Source organism: Excalfactoria chinensis, chromosome 26, assembly GCF_039878825.1.
Source record: "Excalfactoria chinensis isolate bCotChi1 chromosome 26, bCotChi1.hap2, whole genome shotgun sequence".
Lineage (NCBI taxonomy): Eukaryota > Metazoa > Chordata > Aves > Galliformes > Phasianidae > Excalfactoria > Excalfactoria chinensis.
Window position 1 is genome coordinate 1,908,625 of NC_092850.1, and position 16,033 is coordinate 1,924,657.

Below are 16,033 nucleotides of genomic sequence, written 5' to 3' on the forward strand. Positions count from 1 at the left end.
CACAGCATTGCCAGCAGGACACCCCTGCTGGTGCAGCCATGAGGTTGTATGCCTACAGCAGGGGCAGCTCTTGGCCCCTGTTGTTCCTTAAGCACGTGAGCACAAATGCAGCTGCCCCAGCCCTGCCATCACCCAAAGGGAAGCACTCAGCACCTCCCAGCCCATCCCTCAGAAGCCCACGGCAGCACAGCACAAAGCTGCCATGAGGCCCAAAAGCAGCTCCAGTCCACAACGATCAAAGCCACTGAGCCCAGGGATCAGAACAACAGAAACATTTCTGGTACGGAACAGAGGAAGGGAAATGGCTGTCACAGATGCACTCCAAGTCTTTGAGACCCATAACCACGGCCTTGCTTTCAAGCCCAAAGCACTCAGAGGTCAGTAAGCAAAGCCTGCAGTGGGAAGAAGCAGCCCGAGTTCACTCTCCAGCCTCACTGCTGACTGCAGAGCCCAGCAGAGCAGGACAGCACGGTTCAGCTCAGCAGCTCAAGCTAAGAGGATGATCCAGGACAGGCTGCTGACAGCTGACCTCTGCCATATGGCCCCGACACCACCAGCTCAGCAGCAGCCCCCACAGTCCTGTTGGGACACCTGAAGCACCCCCTGACCACCAGGCACCCCACACCTTCCATCTGCTCTAAGGAAGAACAATGAGCACGTTTTTCCTCCACCTTATTCTCAGGCTGAGCTCCATTTGTCACCTTCCAGCTGCACACCTCACCCCCGCTGCTCCATTCACTCTGCTCCCCATTTTTCACTTTCCCACAGAGCTGCTGTGCACTGCAGTCACAGGATCAGAATGGCAACAGAGGCAAAAGTAATGCAAAAACCAGGCGAATCCAGAAGTCATTCCAGCTTCACATTCTTTATTCTCCCATATCGTTCCCCAACAGCTACTCCTACTTGTCCCTATGGGAACAGAGGCAAGGTCGTGCATACAGCCTCTTGGTACAACAAATACTGATGTGCTGCAACGTGCCCAGCTGATCCCATGGGTTACAGCTGCACATTTCACACTACACACCAGCAGAATGCTCTGCTCTGAGGCTGATGGGGAGGGTCTGCTCTGCCCAGCAGCACAGAGTAGCTCTGCATCATCTGTGCACCCACTGAGCCCTTGGCAAGGAGCACACAGAGCAGAGCTCAGCACTGGATTAGAGGCACAGGTCGGTGATCTCCTGCCCTGCTTTCAGCTGGGACAGGTTGGGTGATTGCAATGTCTGGTACGATGCTGTGCTTTGGCTTTGGGGAATGAAGAAAGCTGCTACCACGATGTGCTTCAGCTGGGCAGCACCAGCAGGTGCTGAGCAACTCATTGTCCATCCTTTGTTTGTTAAATATATATATATTAATTACTTTTCCTTTCCCCTACTGGGAAGGAGGTGCTGCGGGGTGCTGAGCTGCTGTTGGGTCACACAACACAACTCCAACACTGTCAGTTCCACAAAGCGCACAGCACAGAGCCATGCAGAAAAAACTGCAAAGCAGAGCTCACAGTGCAGAGCTCACAACGCAGAGCTTGCAAAGCAGAGCTCCCAGCATCTGACCCAAGGAACTCATTATTTCAAACCGAAAGCAAGAGACACCGAACACTCAAAACCTCCAGCAAAAGGAGGCTCAGGGAGTGCACGTCTGATGTGGGTTCGGTGAGCTCTGCTGAGGGGGGTGGCAGAACAGCACCTGGCACTGCACCTCCGTGGGGGATTAAACCTTTAGGTTGAAGGCCACGGTGATGAGAAGCAGCTTTAATAGTCCTTGTAGGCAAAACGAGTGAGGGAATTTCCGCCACCTTTAGGAGGGGAGATTCCACAGCCCTGGGGAAGGTCCTGCCCTATTTTGGGTGCCACCATCCGGACCCATTTCCAATGGGAGCATTTGAGTGTTGTCCAAATTCAGTCAGGTTCCGTGGTGAGCAGCAGGCAGAGCAGGTCAGTCCCATCTCACCACCTCACAGCAAAAGATCCCTGTTACAGGACACAAAAACACGTGGTTGTTGGCAGCCCTTTTGCCATGAAATTCAGTTCCAATTCAGTTCCAATTGAGTTTGTCAGAAGTTTGGAAAATCAACCCACGGCAGGAAACGTGTCTCAGTGTGAGTGCTCAGAGCCCTCGGCAGCAAAGGGAGGTCAGAAGAGCACTGACAGAAGGCAGCACCTTTTCACAGCAGGTCGTGCGCCGATCCCTGAGCTCAAACACGAGCTCTCATGGCTGGCAGTGAGGAAGGAAGGGGAAGTTCTGCTGCTCCAGGGCAAACCAAAACCACAGGTGTGTGGCTGAGCAGCAGCAGGGGGGGCTGGGAAAAGCTTCCCAAAGGGAAAGCTGCTAGAAACAGGGCAGGAAGCACCGCTCCTTCACATGGGGGCAAAGAACTTACCTCTCAGGAGAACAAGTCTGCCTGGCTCTTGTCAGGCACCAACAGCTCCCTGGATGCGCTTTCAAGACTGAAGATGTCAGACCTGCTTTTTGCTTTGGACTTCCCCCATGCAGCGATACCACCCACAGCTACCAGGCAGCACAGGAGCACTAAAGAGAAGAGTGCATAAGCAGAGAACCTCTCACTGCACCTGGCCTGGATATCTGCACCAGGCTCTGCTGCTCAAAAGCATCAGTGAGAGATCAGCAGCCTGAAGAATAAAGGACGATCAGCATAGAAGTGTTAGTGCCAGCCGGGATGGAGCGTCGGAGGGGAGGATCTCTGAGGTTCTGACATCCCCTCAGGGTAATTAAGGTGAAACATAGTGTGCTCTGAGTGAGTCTCACATACCCGCAATGATCAGCATCCACATGCGGCCGTGGTTCCTGGACTGCAGAGCGCGGCCGGGCGCAAGGACAGCGGGAGCCTCTGCCATGGGAAAAGCCAAAAGTCCACCGGGCTGCACAAACACACTGAGCTCCACAGCTCGCTCAGGAGCTGGCAGGGCTGTGAAGCAGAGCCTGACCTGCTCGTACTGCCATTAGCCCACACCAGCAGCTGGGAAACTTTCCTGACCTGTCCTAGACTGGGAGGAGACAAACCAAGCGAGCAGGAAAGCTTGATTAAAGCAGAACCTGAAGCAAGGCGGCTGCAGCCATTGTACCCATAGGGCCAAGGAGCCCAAGGACAAGTTCTTCACTGTGAGAGCGGGGAGGTGCTGGCACAGCTGCCCAGGGAGGCTGTGGATGCCCCGTCCAGCCCTGGAGCTGTTCAAGGTCAGGTCGGGTGGGGCCCTGGGCTGCTATGAAGTGGGGAGGTTGGTGGCCCTGCCTGCAGCGGGGGGTTGGAGCGTCGTGCTCCGTGGGGTCCCTTCCAACACAACCACGCTGTGACCGTTCTGCGCTCCGAGCGCAGCGGGCCGGGAAGCGACGCTCCAAAGCTCTTCCTGAGGAAGCTCCGCGGCGCCTGAATGCTGCCCCCCCCCCCCCGTATCCGTACCTGTTCCGCCGGACGTGGGCACCGCGGGGATCGCGCTGGTCCCGCAGCCCCGCTCGTCCCGCCCGTCCTCGCAGTCGGGGTGTCCGTCGCACAGCCAGTCCCGCGGGTAACACTCGTGGGGAGCGAGCGGCTCCGAGCAGCCGAAATGACCGGGGGGGCAGCGGGACAACGAGCCTGAGGGGCGGGATGAGCCGAGCGGGGGAACCCGCCGTAAGGAACCAGCCATAAGGAACCCGCCATAGGGAACCCCGTTATAAGGAGCCCCGTTATAAGGAGCCCCGTTATTGGGGAGCCCCGTTATGGGGAACCCGCCACCCGCTCCCGGGGTGCTCGTGAGCCGCGTGCGGCGCCGGCCAATGAGAGCGAGAGCCGCAGACGGCGCCAGCCAATGAGAGCGAAGGGCGTGCGCAGGAACGCGATGGGGAGAGAGGACGGGGAGCCGCGGCCGCACTCACTCACCGTTACCGGCCCCGTTACCGGACTCGTTACCGGACTCGTTACCGGGCAGCGGTCGGGCGGCGCGCAGCAGCACCAGCACCGCCAGCAGCCGCGCCATGCCGGCACCGGACACGCCGCCGCGCGCCTATAAAGCGGGCCGCACGCGGGCAGGGCGCACGCGCGCCGCTCCGTCCCTCGACCAATGGGCGGCCTCGGGCGAGCGCGCGACCTTCGGGAAGCCCCGCCCCCTCCGCCAAGCCCCGCCCCCTCCGCCTCGGCCCGGCCGTGTGACCTTGTCCGGTACCGGACCGACCGCTGGGCCGCGAACCGGCCAATGCGTCCAATATGGGGACACCGGGCTGTGTCGGGACTCCCCTTGCAGGACTTGATACACAAACAGCTCATAAACGAGCTGAAACTCATACAAAGTCCCTCGAAACCGTTTCACATCCCAGACGGCAGCGAGGGACAATAGCAGGGACTCCAACAATGGACAGAAGGGGAGGATCAGCGGTTTTAAATACGTTTATTAGCGGTGTGTGCAAACACGTTCTGTAGAGCATCTTCATAATGGGATCCGCTGCAGGCTTACCAAAACGAGCTGCACGGAACGAACAGGATCCTGCAGCCCCGCCGGGCTCCTCCCTCACAGGTAGGGCTGGTCCTTGGAGAGCTCCCACCTCTTCAGGGCCGGTCCCGGCGTCACCGGCTTCTTGTCCGCCGCCGTCACCGCGGGGCTGGAGCTGGGCGGGTCAATGTTGGAGCAGGGGCCGCATTGCGGACAGGCACAAAGAACCGGCTCCTCTCGTCCCTTGGCTCACACCCACCCACACTCACACCCACACTCACACCCACCCCCACCCGCCCCGCTCTGTGCAGCTCCCACCCACCTGCCGCCCTGCGCCACCGCGCTCAGCGTTTTAAGGCCCGAGGCGACCACGACGGGCGGCACGTTCTCCCGGCGGCCGTCCCGGCTGCAGTAATAGTTGTCGGCGAGTTTGTGGCTGGGGCCCGTCGGGAGGCGGGGCGGGGGCTGCGACCTGCACGGGAGCGAGAGCGGCGGCTGCTGCCGGGGGGACTCGGCGCCGCCGGTCACACGGCGCCGCAAAGGCCCCGACCCGGCGCACGGCGGTACCTCTTGGAGATCTCCCCGTAGCGCAGCGCCAGCTTAGCCTGCAGGTCCCGCTGCAAGGCAAGGCGGGACGACCTCAACGGGAGGCCGCCTCGGCGCAACGGCCTTGAACGGGACGCGCGGGGCCGGACCCGGCCTTACCCCCGCCAGGAAGTTGCGGAGCCGCTGGATGAGGCGCGTCGCCGTCGCCATCTTGGCTGCTGTGAAGGGCGGGGGGCGGGGCGGGAAGGCGCGGCGCATGTCGGGTCTCGCGAGACTCGTGGAGACGTACCGCGAAGTCTCGCGGCGGCTCGTTGGGTTCCGCGAGATTTGGATGCGAGATCTGCCCCTATATAAGGTGGCGCCGGAAGTGTCCTCCCCCTTCCTGCCCTCAGAGCCGCCATGGACACGAGCCGCGTGCAGCCCATCAAGTTGGCCAGGGTGGGGGCTCGGGGCCGGGCGGGGGGGGTCCGTCGGGTGGGGGAACGTCCGGGTTCTGACGTGCCGCTCTGTGCCCGCAGGTCACCAAGGTGCTGGGCCGGACCGGCTCCCAGGGGCAGTGCACGCAGGTGAGCGGGGCCGCTCGGCCGGGCCGTGGGGCTGCCGGGCCGCTCCGGGCCGCGCTGACGTTGCGCTTCGCCGCAGGTTCGCGTGGAGTTCATGGACGACACGAGCCGCTCCATCATCCGCAACGTGAAGGGGCCGGTGCGGGAGGGAGACGTGCTCACCCTGCTCGAGTCGGAGCGCGAGGCCCGGCGGCTGCGCTGAGCAATAAGGGCCGCTCCAGCTGCCGGGCCGGCCGGGTGCGAGCAGCCAAGATGGAGAGAGGATGGAGCCGCGCAATAAAGGCGTTTTCCAGTAGCGCTTCGCCCGGGAGTCGCTTATTGTGTTCGATTTAAAGCGTCCTTTTGTGTGTGTTGGGTTCCATAGAGGGAGCAGAGCATCTTCTTAGGGCTGGTTGCACACAGTGCCTTCATCCTGGTGCTGCTCTGTTGTGCTCCTGTTGACTTCCTGCTTATAGCAGAACTAACTGTGGTTCCAGCAGCCCCATTTCTGCACGTTCTGCAGGTGCTGCTTGTAGTTCTATGGAGCTCTGTTAGAGTTTGGAAGTCAAGTTACCAGCCTGTGAAGTAACTGCCTGCAGCCTCAGCCCTTCTGCTCCCAGTAATTCTATCAGCCCTGCTATAAATACAGATCCTTGCTGTCTTTCCTGGCAGTCACCCACAGAGAACAAGGGCTCGTCTTTCTTCTTGGAGGTGTCAGTAAATCAACATCAGCTCCTTCAGCTTTTGTTTCTACCACAACATCAGCCAGAAGAGTTTATTTTAGGCCACTAAATAAAGGCAGAGGTAGGACAAAGTGTTAAGAATTGGCCTGCAAACTGTCCGAGTTCAGGAGGTGTTTTTAAGCTCTTCGCCCTTGTGACAGATTGGTGTTTTCTGGCAGTGATGGTTGTGATGTGTTCTAACTGAGCCAGGTCTGTGGTGGATAACTGTGGTCTCCATCATATATTGGTCTGTCTATGGGGACCTTTGTCTTCCTTTAGTGTCCTGAATGCCATTAAGGCAGATCAGTGACTGGCAATACAGTTTGAGCTCCCAAAAGCTGAGGAGAGCATTTGTGGAACTGAATGTTCAAATCACTGGGCTTAGGATTGTCAGGTATGTGCACGTGCTGCTGCTTTATCTGATTCTTGATTCCTCTTTGTGTCCCTTTAATTTCAGATCATAGAACGAGCCTGCCTTCCTTCGGCTCTTGTGACACAGCAGAGCTCTCAATGCAAGAAGCCTGCTGTGGAGTTCTCTTATCTGGCCACTTTTCATTCCCAGCGTAGCATTGGCAGTGACCAAAGAATGCGCTGTGCTGAGGACAGGCAGGCTGCAGAGCAGGGCTGCCAGCTGTGCTGCTGAGTGACACAAGGCATCGGCTGTGAGTGGCCGGCTGGACGGGCATATGCAGTGAGTGGGGTGCTCTGGAGCAGCTGTGGCCCTCCCAGTTGTCTCTGTGTGGTCACTGTGCCCTCCTGCCCTGCAAGGACCTCGCAGCCCCGTTCTGCTCTGTAACAGCGCAGCTGAATGGGCTCAACCCCAGGGAGCAAAGGGCTGCATCTGGTCTCAGTGTTACACTTGGTCCTGTGGAGTGAGACAGGCCCGAAGCCATCACCTCACAGGATCCAGGCTTCAGGTTTTCTGCTCTGAAACGCTTCAGCAGGAAATAAAAAGCATCACGGGTGGGTTTGGGCAGTTCCTGAGCCTGCAGGGTTGGAGGGCCGAGGGCTGGGGCAGCAGCCAGACAAAGAGGCAGGAGAGTGCTGATGGTGGCTGTAATATTTCAAAATAAGTTTCAGTTTTATTTGTCTTAAAAATAAACATCAGTATAAAAATGTCAGTAAACAGACGTGAAACAAAAGCGGTGAGTGTGGGGTACATACAGAGCGGTACTGGGGGTGGCTGGAAGCATCGTGGAGTAACTTCAGTGCAAAGCTGGAGCGGGGTGAGCGCGGCGCTGTGCTGCCCTGAGCAGCTCCTGGCAGCACCCAGCTGGGGAGATGGCTCAGAGCAGACCTGGTGTGCCTCAGTGGAGCCGAGGGGCAGCAGTGGGGGCTGCAGCATCGCTTACCTTGGTGAAGCAGGGCCTGCTTCACATGCAAAAGCCTTGTTTTGTTTGTCCTCATCCTTACCTCGTCTGTTCCCCCCCTGCCTGGTGCACGCACACTTGCGCAGACACGCGTTCCTACATACGCGTCCATCTTTGCAGGCCCTGGGCTGTCTCTGAGCTCTTCTTGCTGCTCTATTCTGGAGCCAGCAGCCACGCTCCTCCCCTTGGGGAGGCCGAGCAGAACGGTGCAGGCGGTGACAGCCCCGATGGTCGGTGGCCGTGGGACTTTTAAAATGGGAAATGCTTGTGGGGTGACTTTCATCTCTGCGGCTCCTGGCGCAGGCTGGGCAGGCTCCGTCCCTAAATGCAGCTGTGGCTCTCGTCTCCCTTCTGTCAGCTTGGCTGCAGCCCTGAGCACTCAGAAGTTTTGGCTCCCATGAAGAGAATCAAATCATTGAGTGATTTGATGTTCAACTTTTATATATATATATATATATATATGTATTGCTTAGTATATATATATAATTTGTCTCCGGTGTGCGTGTGTTAGAGAAGAGCCAGGGTTCCGCTGGGAAAGGAAATGCCAGGGAAGATGAGCGCATATTTCAGTCTGGAAATGCTGCTGTGGCCGTGAGTCAGCTGCTCCACGTCCCCCCTCCTGCTGCTGCTGCTCGCCCTCCCACAGCCCCGCGGTGCCCCCCGCCACGGGATGGTCCTGCACAGGGACTGCCTGCTGTCAGCGAGGTGGGAGACATCCGCAGCCTCAGCACGCGAAGGAGCAGCGGGAGAGGGGACACAAGTGACAGCCTGGCTCTGATAATGGCCAGCTGGCACCCGGCCGGATCCGAAGGTCATTCTAATTTGGCTTCTTTGGGCTCGCCGTGCTCTTGGTGCCTGCTGCTGATGGCCCCTGCTGCAGAGAGGGAGCAGAGTCACCGAATGTCACCAGAGGCCCCTCCTGTGGCTCCTGGTTGAGGCTGGCTGGGCTGTTCCCTGCCACCAAGGATGCACTGAGCATCTCCACCCGTGGGACGCTGCTGTTGCCTCCGCAGCACCTTCCTTGGGTCCTGTCAGCCCCTCTCGCTTGTCACGGCCCCATTCCCTTCCCTGTGCCACCAGGCAGCCCTGTCAGCGGTGCGGTGCCACCTCTGTGTCCCTTACAAGGGCTGAGGGGGCTGCAGCACTCACCTGCGGCTGCGCCTTTGTCCCGTTGAGGTGGGCGTACAGGAGCACTGCAATGTTGCTGTGTCCTGCCTCCAGCGCGATGGTGACGGCGTTGTTACCATCCTGAGGAGGACAGGAGAGCAGTTGGGAGGGGTCTGGGTTTAGGTTTGGGTCTGGGGGTGGGTGGATGTGCTCATGCCCCGGCAGCAATGCCTTACACTGTCCACAATGGAGACGTCGCAGGTGGGCTGAGCCAGCAGCAGCTTCACAGTCTCGACGCGGCCGTGCTCGCAGGCACACATGAGTGCAGTCGAGCCTTCCTCATCCTGCAGGTTCACGTCGGCCCCGCAGGCCAGCAGGGCTTCCACCATCTCCTGCCGCCCGTGGCTGACGGCCAACATCAGCGCTGTCTGCCCGGCCTGTGACACGAGGGATGCTGCCAGGATGCTTCTAGCCCAGCTGTGCCGCCCGCTTGTCCCTCTGCTGTCCCCGGGAGCTCCTGATGCGATGCCCTCCCCACACACCGGCCCCTCGTGGTGGGCTCAACATGGAGCCAGGAGCTGCTCGAGGGGTCAGGACGTGGGGACCCCCACCCTGCACCAACCTGGCTGGCCTTGGCATTGACGTTGCCCATGCTGAAGAGCCTCCTGACCACATTCATGTCATCCTCCTGCTCCACAGCTGCCAGAGCCGCCAGCATGAGGGCCGTGTAACCAGCTTTGTTCTGGTGGTCCACGTTGCAGACCCCTGTGGGGAAGGGGGGAGGGTTTGAGGCTGCTGCTCCCGGGGCATCCTGGCAGCGGGATGTTTATGGGGCGGTGCAGACCCGGGAACACCCACCTGTGTCCAGCAGCAGCTTCACAATGTGGAAGTTGGAGTGGGAGACGCTGTAGTGCAGGGCTGTGTTGCCATTCCCGTCGGCCAGGTTGACCACGTGGGTCAGGAGGGCTGGTGAGAGCTCGGCAAAGGCCAGGAGGTGGTTGGCAACCGTGTCGGGGACGGACGACTTCTGGCTGGACAGACGGAACCACTCCTGCAGGACCAGGCTGCTGCTGGCGAGCTGCGGGCAGCGAGTGGGGCTGAGCCTCTGCATGGCACAGAGGAAGGACCCCCCAGCCCAGCCCCGTGCAGGGACAGCCCCGAGTCTACGTGGGATTTTGGGGTACTCGGGCCGTGCCTTGGGAAGGGAAGTGCCGGTGTGAGCATTGCTGGCCCATCCTTGGGGAGGGCTGGCCTGGCGGTACCCACCCCAGCTGCAGCACCCAACTTACCGCCTCCTTGCTCTTGGTGGCTGTGGGGTGGCCCAGGTGGGTCTTGACAATGAGGCAGGCCTCCCGCATCCTGGGGCTCAGCTCGAACCTGGGGGGCACAAGGGTGGTTATGGCACCAATATGCCACCAAGGTCATGGAGCCGTTGCTCCCTTCCCCTCCAGCCCTGAGGTTTCACTCCTCCCCCTGATTTCTCGCACCCCCCCCAAGGAACATCCCTATTGCTGCAGTTCTTTGGCCCCGGGGGGTCCATCCTGTCAAACAGCCTTATAGGGACGTGCTCAGACACCGATCTGCCCATTTTTAGGCTGAATTTTTTCCCTTTGTTAAAAGATGCCTTTTTTCCCCTCACTCATGTAGGAAAGGCAGAGCTGCAGCCCCGCTCTCAGGGTTTCCTCAGCAGATCGGTGACGCTGGAACAGCTTTTCCTGCCCGCTGCCTTCAGCAGATGAGTGTTTTTCCCATCAGCAGCAGCTCAGTGCAGGCAGCACTTACTTCTCCTTCACCTCGGTGGGCTCTGGGGGGGCCGTGCTGGTCCCCTCCCCCTCCTGCTGCCCGCTCAGCTCGTTCTGTCCGTCCCCACACACAACATCCTCTTCTTCCTCCTCCGATGTGTCGTCGGTGCCCCCCGGCTCCTCACTGTCAGAGCTGTCAGCTGAAGCCTTCTCAGAGGAGCTGTCTCCTTCCTCCTCCTCCTCCTCCTCCTCACTGGATGTGCTCTCGTACCTGCACAGAGACAGGGGCTCAGTGGCTGCACCCACCTGGTCCCCCCCATTGCTCCATGCCTGGGTGCAGCCCCCGGCACTGTGAGGACCCCAGGCACGTACTCCCCGTTCAGCACGCCCACAAACTGCAGGCTCTTCTTGCTGCCCTCAGCCTCGCTCCGAGGTCCGTCCCGCTTCTTCATGATGGATTTCAGGGCTCCTGCAGCACAGAGATGGGATCAGGGCCTGGTGAGCTGGGGGGCACCCCGAGCCCCCACCCAACTCACTGGCTGCAGGGCTGGGGGCTGCTCTGCCGTCCTGTGCCGGCACCTGGCTGCCATCCTCCACCTCTGCTGAGAGGGCCGTGGGATGCGTGGCAGCCCCCATTGCTTCCAGCCCTGCTGCACGCTGCGCTGTGGGGGCGCTGGGGCTGCCCGGGGGGGGCTGCTGGCATCCGGCATCGCTCACACGGGGCTCCACCTGCTCACATGCTGGGACGGCGGGGCTGGGATCAGTGGGGTCTGTGCTGGTGCGATGTGGGTCGGCAGTGCCTGTATCAGCAGGACCTGCTCTGGGGGGGCCCGTGTCGTCAGGGCTGGAGTCAGCAGGGCCTGTGTAGGGGGGGCCTGTACCGATGGGGTCCGCGTCGGCAGGGCCCACATCAGCCTGGCTGCCTTTGTCTTCGTGGCCCACGGCCGCATCGGGCCCCACAGCCACGTCCTGCCCGCGGGGCCGGCAGCCGACCCCAATGCAGGCGGTCTGTGGGGCGCAGCCCACGGCCACGTCCGCCATCTCCACGCTCTCTCCAGCCGCCCGGCTCTGCGTGGCCACCGCCGCCTCCACCAGCACCTCGGCCACCTGCGGCCTGGCCGTCACCTCCTTGTCCACGCAGCTGCGGGGCTGCCGGGCGCACACCTCCATGCGCAGCTCCTCCAGCTCACGCGTGGCCTCCTGCAGGTGCCCCTCCATCAGGGCGATCACGTCCTTCTGGTGCCCCACCGTCTGCTGCAGCAGCTCCAGCTCCTTCTCCGCCTCCGGGGTCAGGCCCAGCGAGGACTCCAGCACCCACACGGCCACGTCCCGGCGCTCCCTCCCGTCCGGCACGTCGCTGCCGTCCCGCTGCGATCGGTAGTAGAAGACGGCGTCGCTCATGGACCGCTCCTCGCCCACCGCCACGGAGCGGCACTGCCTCTCTGCAGCCCTGGGCCTGCCCGCCATGCCTTTGCCCGGCACGCTGCGGCCACCCCGCTCCGGCACAGCCAGCTTCTCCGTCAGCTTCCTCAGCTCTGCTATCTTGCTCGCTCGTCCCTTTGCCGGCTCCCCTTCGCCCTCCAGCTCCGCTTGAGGCTCCTCGCTCCCATCGGGATGATCCGACACCGCCTTGCTGGGCTCCGCCGACAGCTTCTCCATCAGCTCGGCCTTCTCCCGCTGCAGCTCGCAGATCTGCATCTCCAGCAGCGGGATGGTTTTCACCTGCTCCTCCAGCTCCCGCAGCTGCCGCAGGGCTGCAGCCATCTGCTCCCTCACGTGCTGCAGCGGGGCCGTCCCGAGCCCTGCAGCTGGAGTGCTGCGCCCTGAGCTGCCGGGGCTCATCCGCACGGAGCCCGGCTGGCCCTCGGACCCCGCCGGCCCCCACGGGTGCACCTGGCTCGGGGCGCCCGGCTGCGAGCGGCTCTGCTCCTGCTCCAGCCTCCTGCTGGTCTCCAGAAGGGTCTTCTCCACCTGCGGGTTTCTTGCCAGGCACTTGCGGGCAGGAGGTGGGAGCAGCCGAACCGCGGGCGGTGGGGACGTGGGGAGCGAGGTTTGCTTGCCGGGGGGCTCGGGGACCGGCCGGCCGTGCGGGGACAGCAGCATTGCATTCCTCCCATCCTCACTGAGCGTGGAGGCCAGGGACTCGGTGGAGGTCCAGCCGCTGGGGTGGCTGCTGGGGCTGCGCAGCGTGCCGGGCTGCGGCCGCGTCCCTTTGGCCCTGCGCGGCAGCGGAACCTTCCGGAGCGTTTGGCCGCTTTGGATGTCGTCGACGTATTTCAGGAAATCCAGGTCCAGGAGGAACCCGTAGGGGGTTTCCACTGAGTACGAGCTCTTCTCGCCGTCATCCTGGTCCCTGTACAGGAATGGGCCCCCGAGATCTGCAAGGCAAGCAGAGATGCTCAGGCAGTGGCCCAAATGGGGCCATTTCTGCTGCGCTGTATGGGGATGCTGCTGCCATTGGGTGCTGCTGGGCTCTGCTCTGCTTTGAACTCAGCGCTGGGATGAGGAAACCCATCGGGATGGCTCAGGTCAACCCTGCACCTGGTGGTGCCCCCCACCCCCAATCCCCACATGCAGCTCCCTTTACCTGGCAGGTTCTGGTTCAGGTGTGCAGGCTGAGACATCTTCTCCCTGCAGTGCTGCTGAGCAGGGGACCATCAACCTGAAACAACAGCGGGGCCCCATGCTGCACAACGCCACAATCCAGGCCAACCCCCCCAGGCCCCGCACCGCTCCCCCAGCTGGGGTACCCCAGTCCCAAAGCCGGGCCGTATCCCTGCAGCCATGCCCCGACTCTGGCTGGGTCCCACCCGGTGCCTGAGGGCTGGAGCTGCTCCCAGGGATTGTTTGTACATTTAAGGAATGCTCTGCAGCCTGGGCTGACTGTGCTGCCAGCTCCGAGGGTGCAAAAAGCCATGAGTCAGAGTGGGGAGAAGGAGCAGGGCACTGAGCCTTCGGCAGCACAAAATCTGCCCGGGATCACACGAACAGCTGCTTCACAAAGCTATGTGACCACCAGCAGCTCCCAGCGCCCACCACTGCTTTGCACCACATCTCCCACCCCACCAGGGGCTGCTTGGTGCCCCCAGGAGGAACCTGGCTGCGTTCCCTGATGAAAGCACAGGAGGAGCGAAGGGGGGAAGGGGGGGGGGGGGAGGAAGAGGGAGGAGGGGATGGGGGGGTGAAATGGGAGCCTGGCTTTCCCAGGAGCCAGGCACGCGCAGGCTGGGTAGGAGCCAGCGGGATGCCCGCCCGCCCACGAGCCTGGCACCCAGCGTAAGGAGCATCGAGAACCAGAGCTTCCCTTCCCTGCAGGAAAAAGGCACACAAAGGGGCTGGGCTGCTCTGTGAACCCAACGGGAGGCGAAGGAAGGGAAATGGCAGCGTGGGCTGCGCTCCAGGGCTGAGCTCACAGCACAGGGAGCTGCCGCCGCTCAGCCCCAACCTGCTGCAGCATCTGCGCATGGGGCAGAGGGTGGGAAACAGCCGCACCACTGCGATCCCTGTGCTGGGAACGGCCCCTTCCCAGCTTCCCTGACCCATGGCAGGCGACTCTCATCCCTCAGCGGTGTCCCCGGGGCCCAGGGGCTGCCTGCATCCATCCCCACAGCTCTGGGGCCGCACCCTGGGCCCCATAACCCCATTGAAGCCACGCAGAGGGGAGCGCCAAGCCCCCAAAGCGCAGCGCGTCCCCTCCTCGCTGAGCAGGGAGGCGGTTGGTTTCCTCCCTGCAGGTCGTTAAGCAGCGCCAAGGCCAGGATAAACTTCCCCCGAGCACCGCAATGAATCGAGAGGGAGGAAGGAGAGCAACAGGAACGGCCGCTCGGCCCCGGCGCTCCCTTCCGCCCCGCGACCGGGAATTGTCCTGGCTGGGGCCGTGCCAGGAACAGCTCCGGCCCCGCTCCGGCCCCATAAGAGCCGGGCAATTCGACCCTTCCTGCACGGCTCGGGGGGCGCTGCCCTTCCTCAGCGCTGCTCCACGTGTGCGCACCCACCTGCGCCTGAGGACGGGAGAGCATCAGCTCAGCCCTGAGCTCGGGAAGCGGAGGCAGGCGGGGGTGGCGCACCGTGGTGAGAGGGTTAATCCTCCGCCGTCACCTGCTGGGTTTGGCTGCACAAAGCCAGCCTTGTCCCCTCGTCCTGCAGCCGCCAGCGCCGCGGCACCGCTTCAAAGAGCGGCCGCTCTCCGTGTCCCGGCAGGAGGACCGCGGTGCCTTTGTTGCTGCAGGTGGGGTCAGGGCACGGAGCACAGCGCTGGGCAAAGCCGGCTGTGCCCGCAGCCCACTGGGCACCCCCTGCTCCCCGGTGCGCCGCTCCTACGGGCAGGAGGACCCCGTGCCAACCCCACCGATGCTGAAGCATTGCTTCTGGCGCTGCCATCTCCCCAGGCAGGGGCAGAGTGGTGCCAGGCCCGGCCTGGCTGTGCCATCCGTGGGGCTGCAGTGGGGCGGTGGTTGTGGCCGGACACACGGACAGCACTCAGCAACCTTCCTCCGAGCCAAACTCTGAGGTCATGAGGAACGTGAGAGGAACAGAGTCCAGAGCAGCCCTGGCCGCTGCAGCTTGATTTATCTCTGCAGGCACGTTTCCCTCGAAGCTGCGCGCAGCGATAAGCCCCAAAGCCCGAAGTTAAAGGGAAAGCACTGAGCACAGACAGCTTCCTCCGCAGCGGGAGGGCCGGAGCTGCCAGCACCCCGCTGTGATTCGGGATCCTCGCATGGAACCATCGTGGTGACACGTCTGCACGTCCCCTGCGATGCCACCAGCAGTGCAGCAGGATGGGTACGGCTGGGGCTGGATGCTCAGCACCCCTCCTCCTGCCCCAAAGAAAGGGGACAACAGCTCTGCCCACACCCCGTGCCAGCAGGCTGTCCCCACTATGACTCCAATGCACACGATGTGCCTACAGCAGCCCAGGGGTCCCATGGCACCCCCAGGACCCCATCACCATCGCGTTCCCCAAAGAACCCCCAGCTCTCCATGGAGCTCCACAACTCCCCCAGTCCTCCAGGTCCCCATCACCATGAGGTTCCCCACAGCACCCCCAGGTCTCCAGTGCCCCAGGGAGCACCACGGCACCCCTCAGCTCTCCCTGTCCCCAGCATCGTGGGGCGCCCCACAACACACCCGGGTCCCCATCGCCATGAAGTGCCCCGCAGCACCTCCAGATTCCCATTACCGCGGGGTGTCCCGCAGCACCCCACATCTGTGGGTCCCCACCGCCCCGGGGAACCGCTCGGCACCCCCAGCCTCAGACCCCGCAGGGTTCCCCTTTCCCACGCCGACCCGCGGGGCCCGGCCCGGCCCGACGGAACGCAGCCCCCTCTCCGGCCCCGCTCCGCGTCCCGCCCGCGATGCCCGGGGCCGCCCCACCCCTCCGCGGTCCCGGCAGCTCCGACGCGGTCCCTCCGCGGGCCCCGAGCGGCGGCTCCGTCCCGCAGCCCTCACCGAGCCCCCCCGCCCGCCGCCCCCGCCGCCCTCACCTCGGGTCCGGGCCGGGCGCGGGGCTGCAGCCCTACGCGGGGCCGCTCGGGGCCCGGTGGCTGTAGGTCGGAGCCCGGCGGGGCGGGCCGGCAGCGGGGCCGG

At 62.6% G+C, this 16,033-nt stretch overlaps 4 protein-coding genes across 6 annotated transcripts; 1 reads left to right on the plus strand and 3 right to left on the minus strand.

Moving 5' to 3' along the window:
* Positions 1-840: 840 nt before the first annotated feature.
* Positions 841-4,030, minus strand: CD320 (CD320 molecule). 2 transcript variants are annotated; one of them, XM_072357539.1, is made up of 5 exons: positions 3,872-4,030; positions 3,413-3,586; positions 2,765-2,842; positions 2,375-2,523; positions 841-1,964 (listed from the first exon to the last, which is right to left on the minus strand). In XM_072357539.1, exons 1-4 carry the CDS (start codon positions 3,966-3,968, stop codon positions 2,378-2,380), a joined length of 495 nt encoding a protein of 164 aa, XP_072213640.1. In that variant the 5' UTR covers positions 3,969-4,030; the 3' UTR covers positions 841-1,964; positions 2,375-2,377. The 2 variants fall into 2 exon arrangements, with proteins under 2 accessions (XP_072213640.1, XP_072213641.1); XM_072357540.1 differs by lacking the exon at positions 2,375-2,523 and having other exon boundaries at positions 847-1,964.
* Positions 4,031-4,359: 329 nt separating this feature from the next.
* On the minus strand, positions 4,360-5,227 carry NDUFA7 (NADH:ubiquinone oxidoreductase subunit A7). Its single transcript, XM_072357516.1, has 4 exons — positions 5,124-5,227; positions 4,986-5,035; positions 4,741-4,890; positions 4,360-4,593 (listed from the first exon to the last, which is right to left on the minus strand). Exons 1-4 carry the CDS (start codon positions 5,220-5,222, stop codon positions 4,497-4,499), a joined length of 396 nt encoding a protein of 131 aa, XP_072213617.1. The 5' UTR covers positions 5,223-5,227; the 3' UTR covers positions 4,360-4,496.
* A 68-nt stretch (positions 5,228-5,295) lies between these two features.
* Positions 5,296-5,822, plus strand: RPS28 (ribosomal protein S28). Its single transcript, XM_072357517.1, has 3 exons — positions 5,296-5,402; positions 5,483-5,530; positions 5,607-5,822. The coding sequence occupies exons 1-3, from the start codon at positions 5,364-5,366 to the stop codon at positions 5,727-5,729; spliced, it is 210 nt and encodes a 69-aa protein (XP_072213618.1). The 5' UTR covers positions 5,296-5,363; the 3' UTR covers positions 5,730-5,822.
* A 1,456-nt stretch (positions 5,823-7,278) lies between these two features.
* KANK3 (KN motif and ankyrin repeat domains 3) lies at positions 7,279-16,033 on the minus strand. 2 transcript variants are annotated; one of them, XM_072357514.1, is made up of 11 exons: positions 15,931-16,033; positions 13,035-13,109; positions 10,984-12,825; positions 10,820-10,916; positions 10,488-10,718; positions 9,995-10,082; positions 9,564-9,783; positions 9,328-9,470; positions 8,942-9,142; positions 8,748-8,846; positions 7,279-8,472 (listed from the first exon to the last, which is right to left on the minus strand). In XM_072357514.1, exons 2-11 carry the CDS (start codon positions 13,069-13,071, stop codon positions 8,416-8,418), a joined length of 3,015 nt encoding a protein of 1,004 aa, XP_072213615.1. In that variant the 5' UTR covers positions 13,072-13,109; positions 15,931-16,033; the 3' UTR covers positions 7,279-8,415. The 2 variants fall into 2 exon arrangements, with proteins under 2 accessions (XP_072213615.1, XP_072213616.1); XM_072357515.1 differs by having other exon boundaries at positions 8,281-8,469.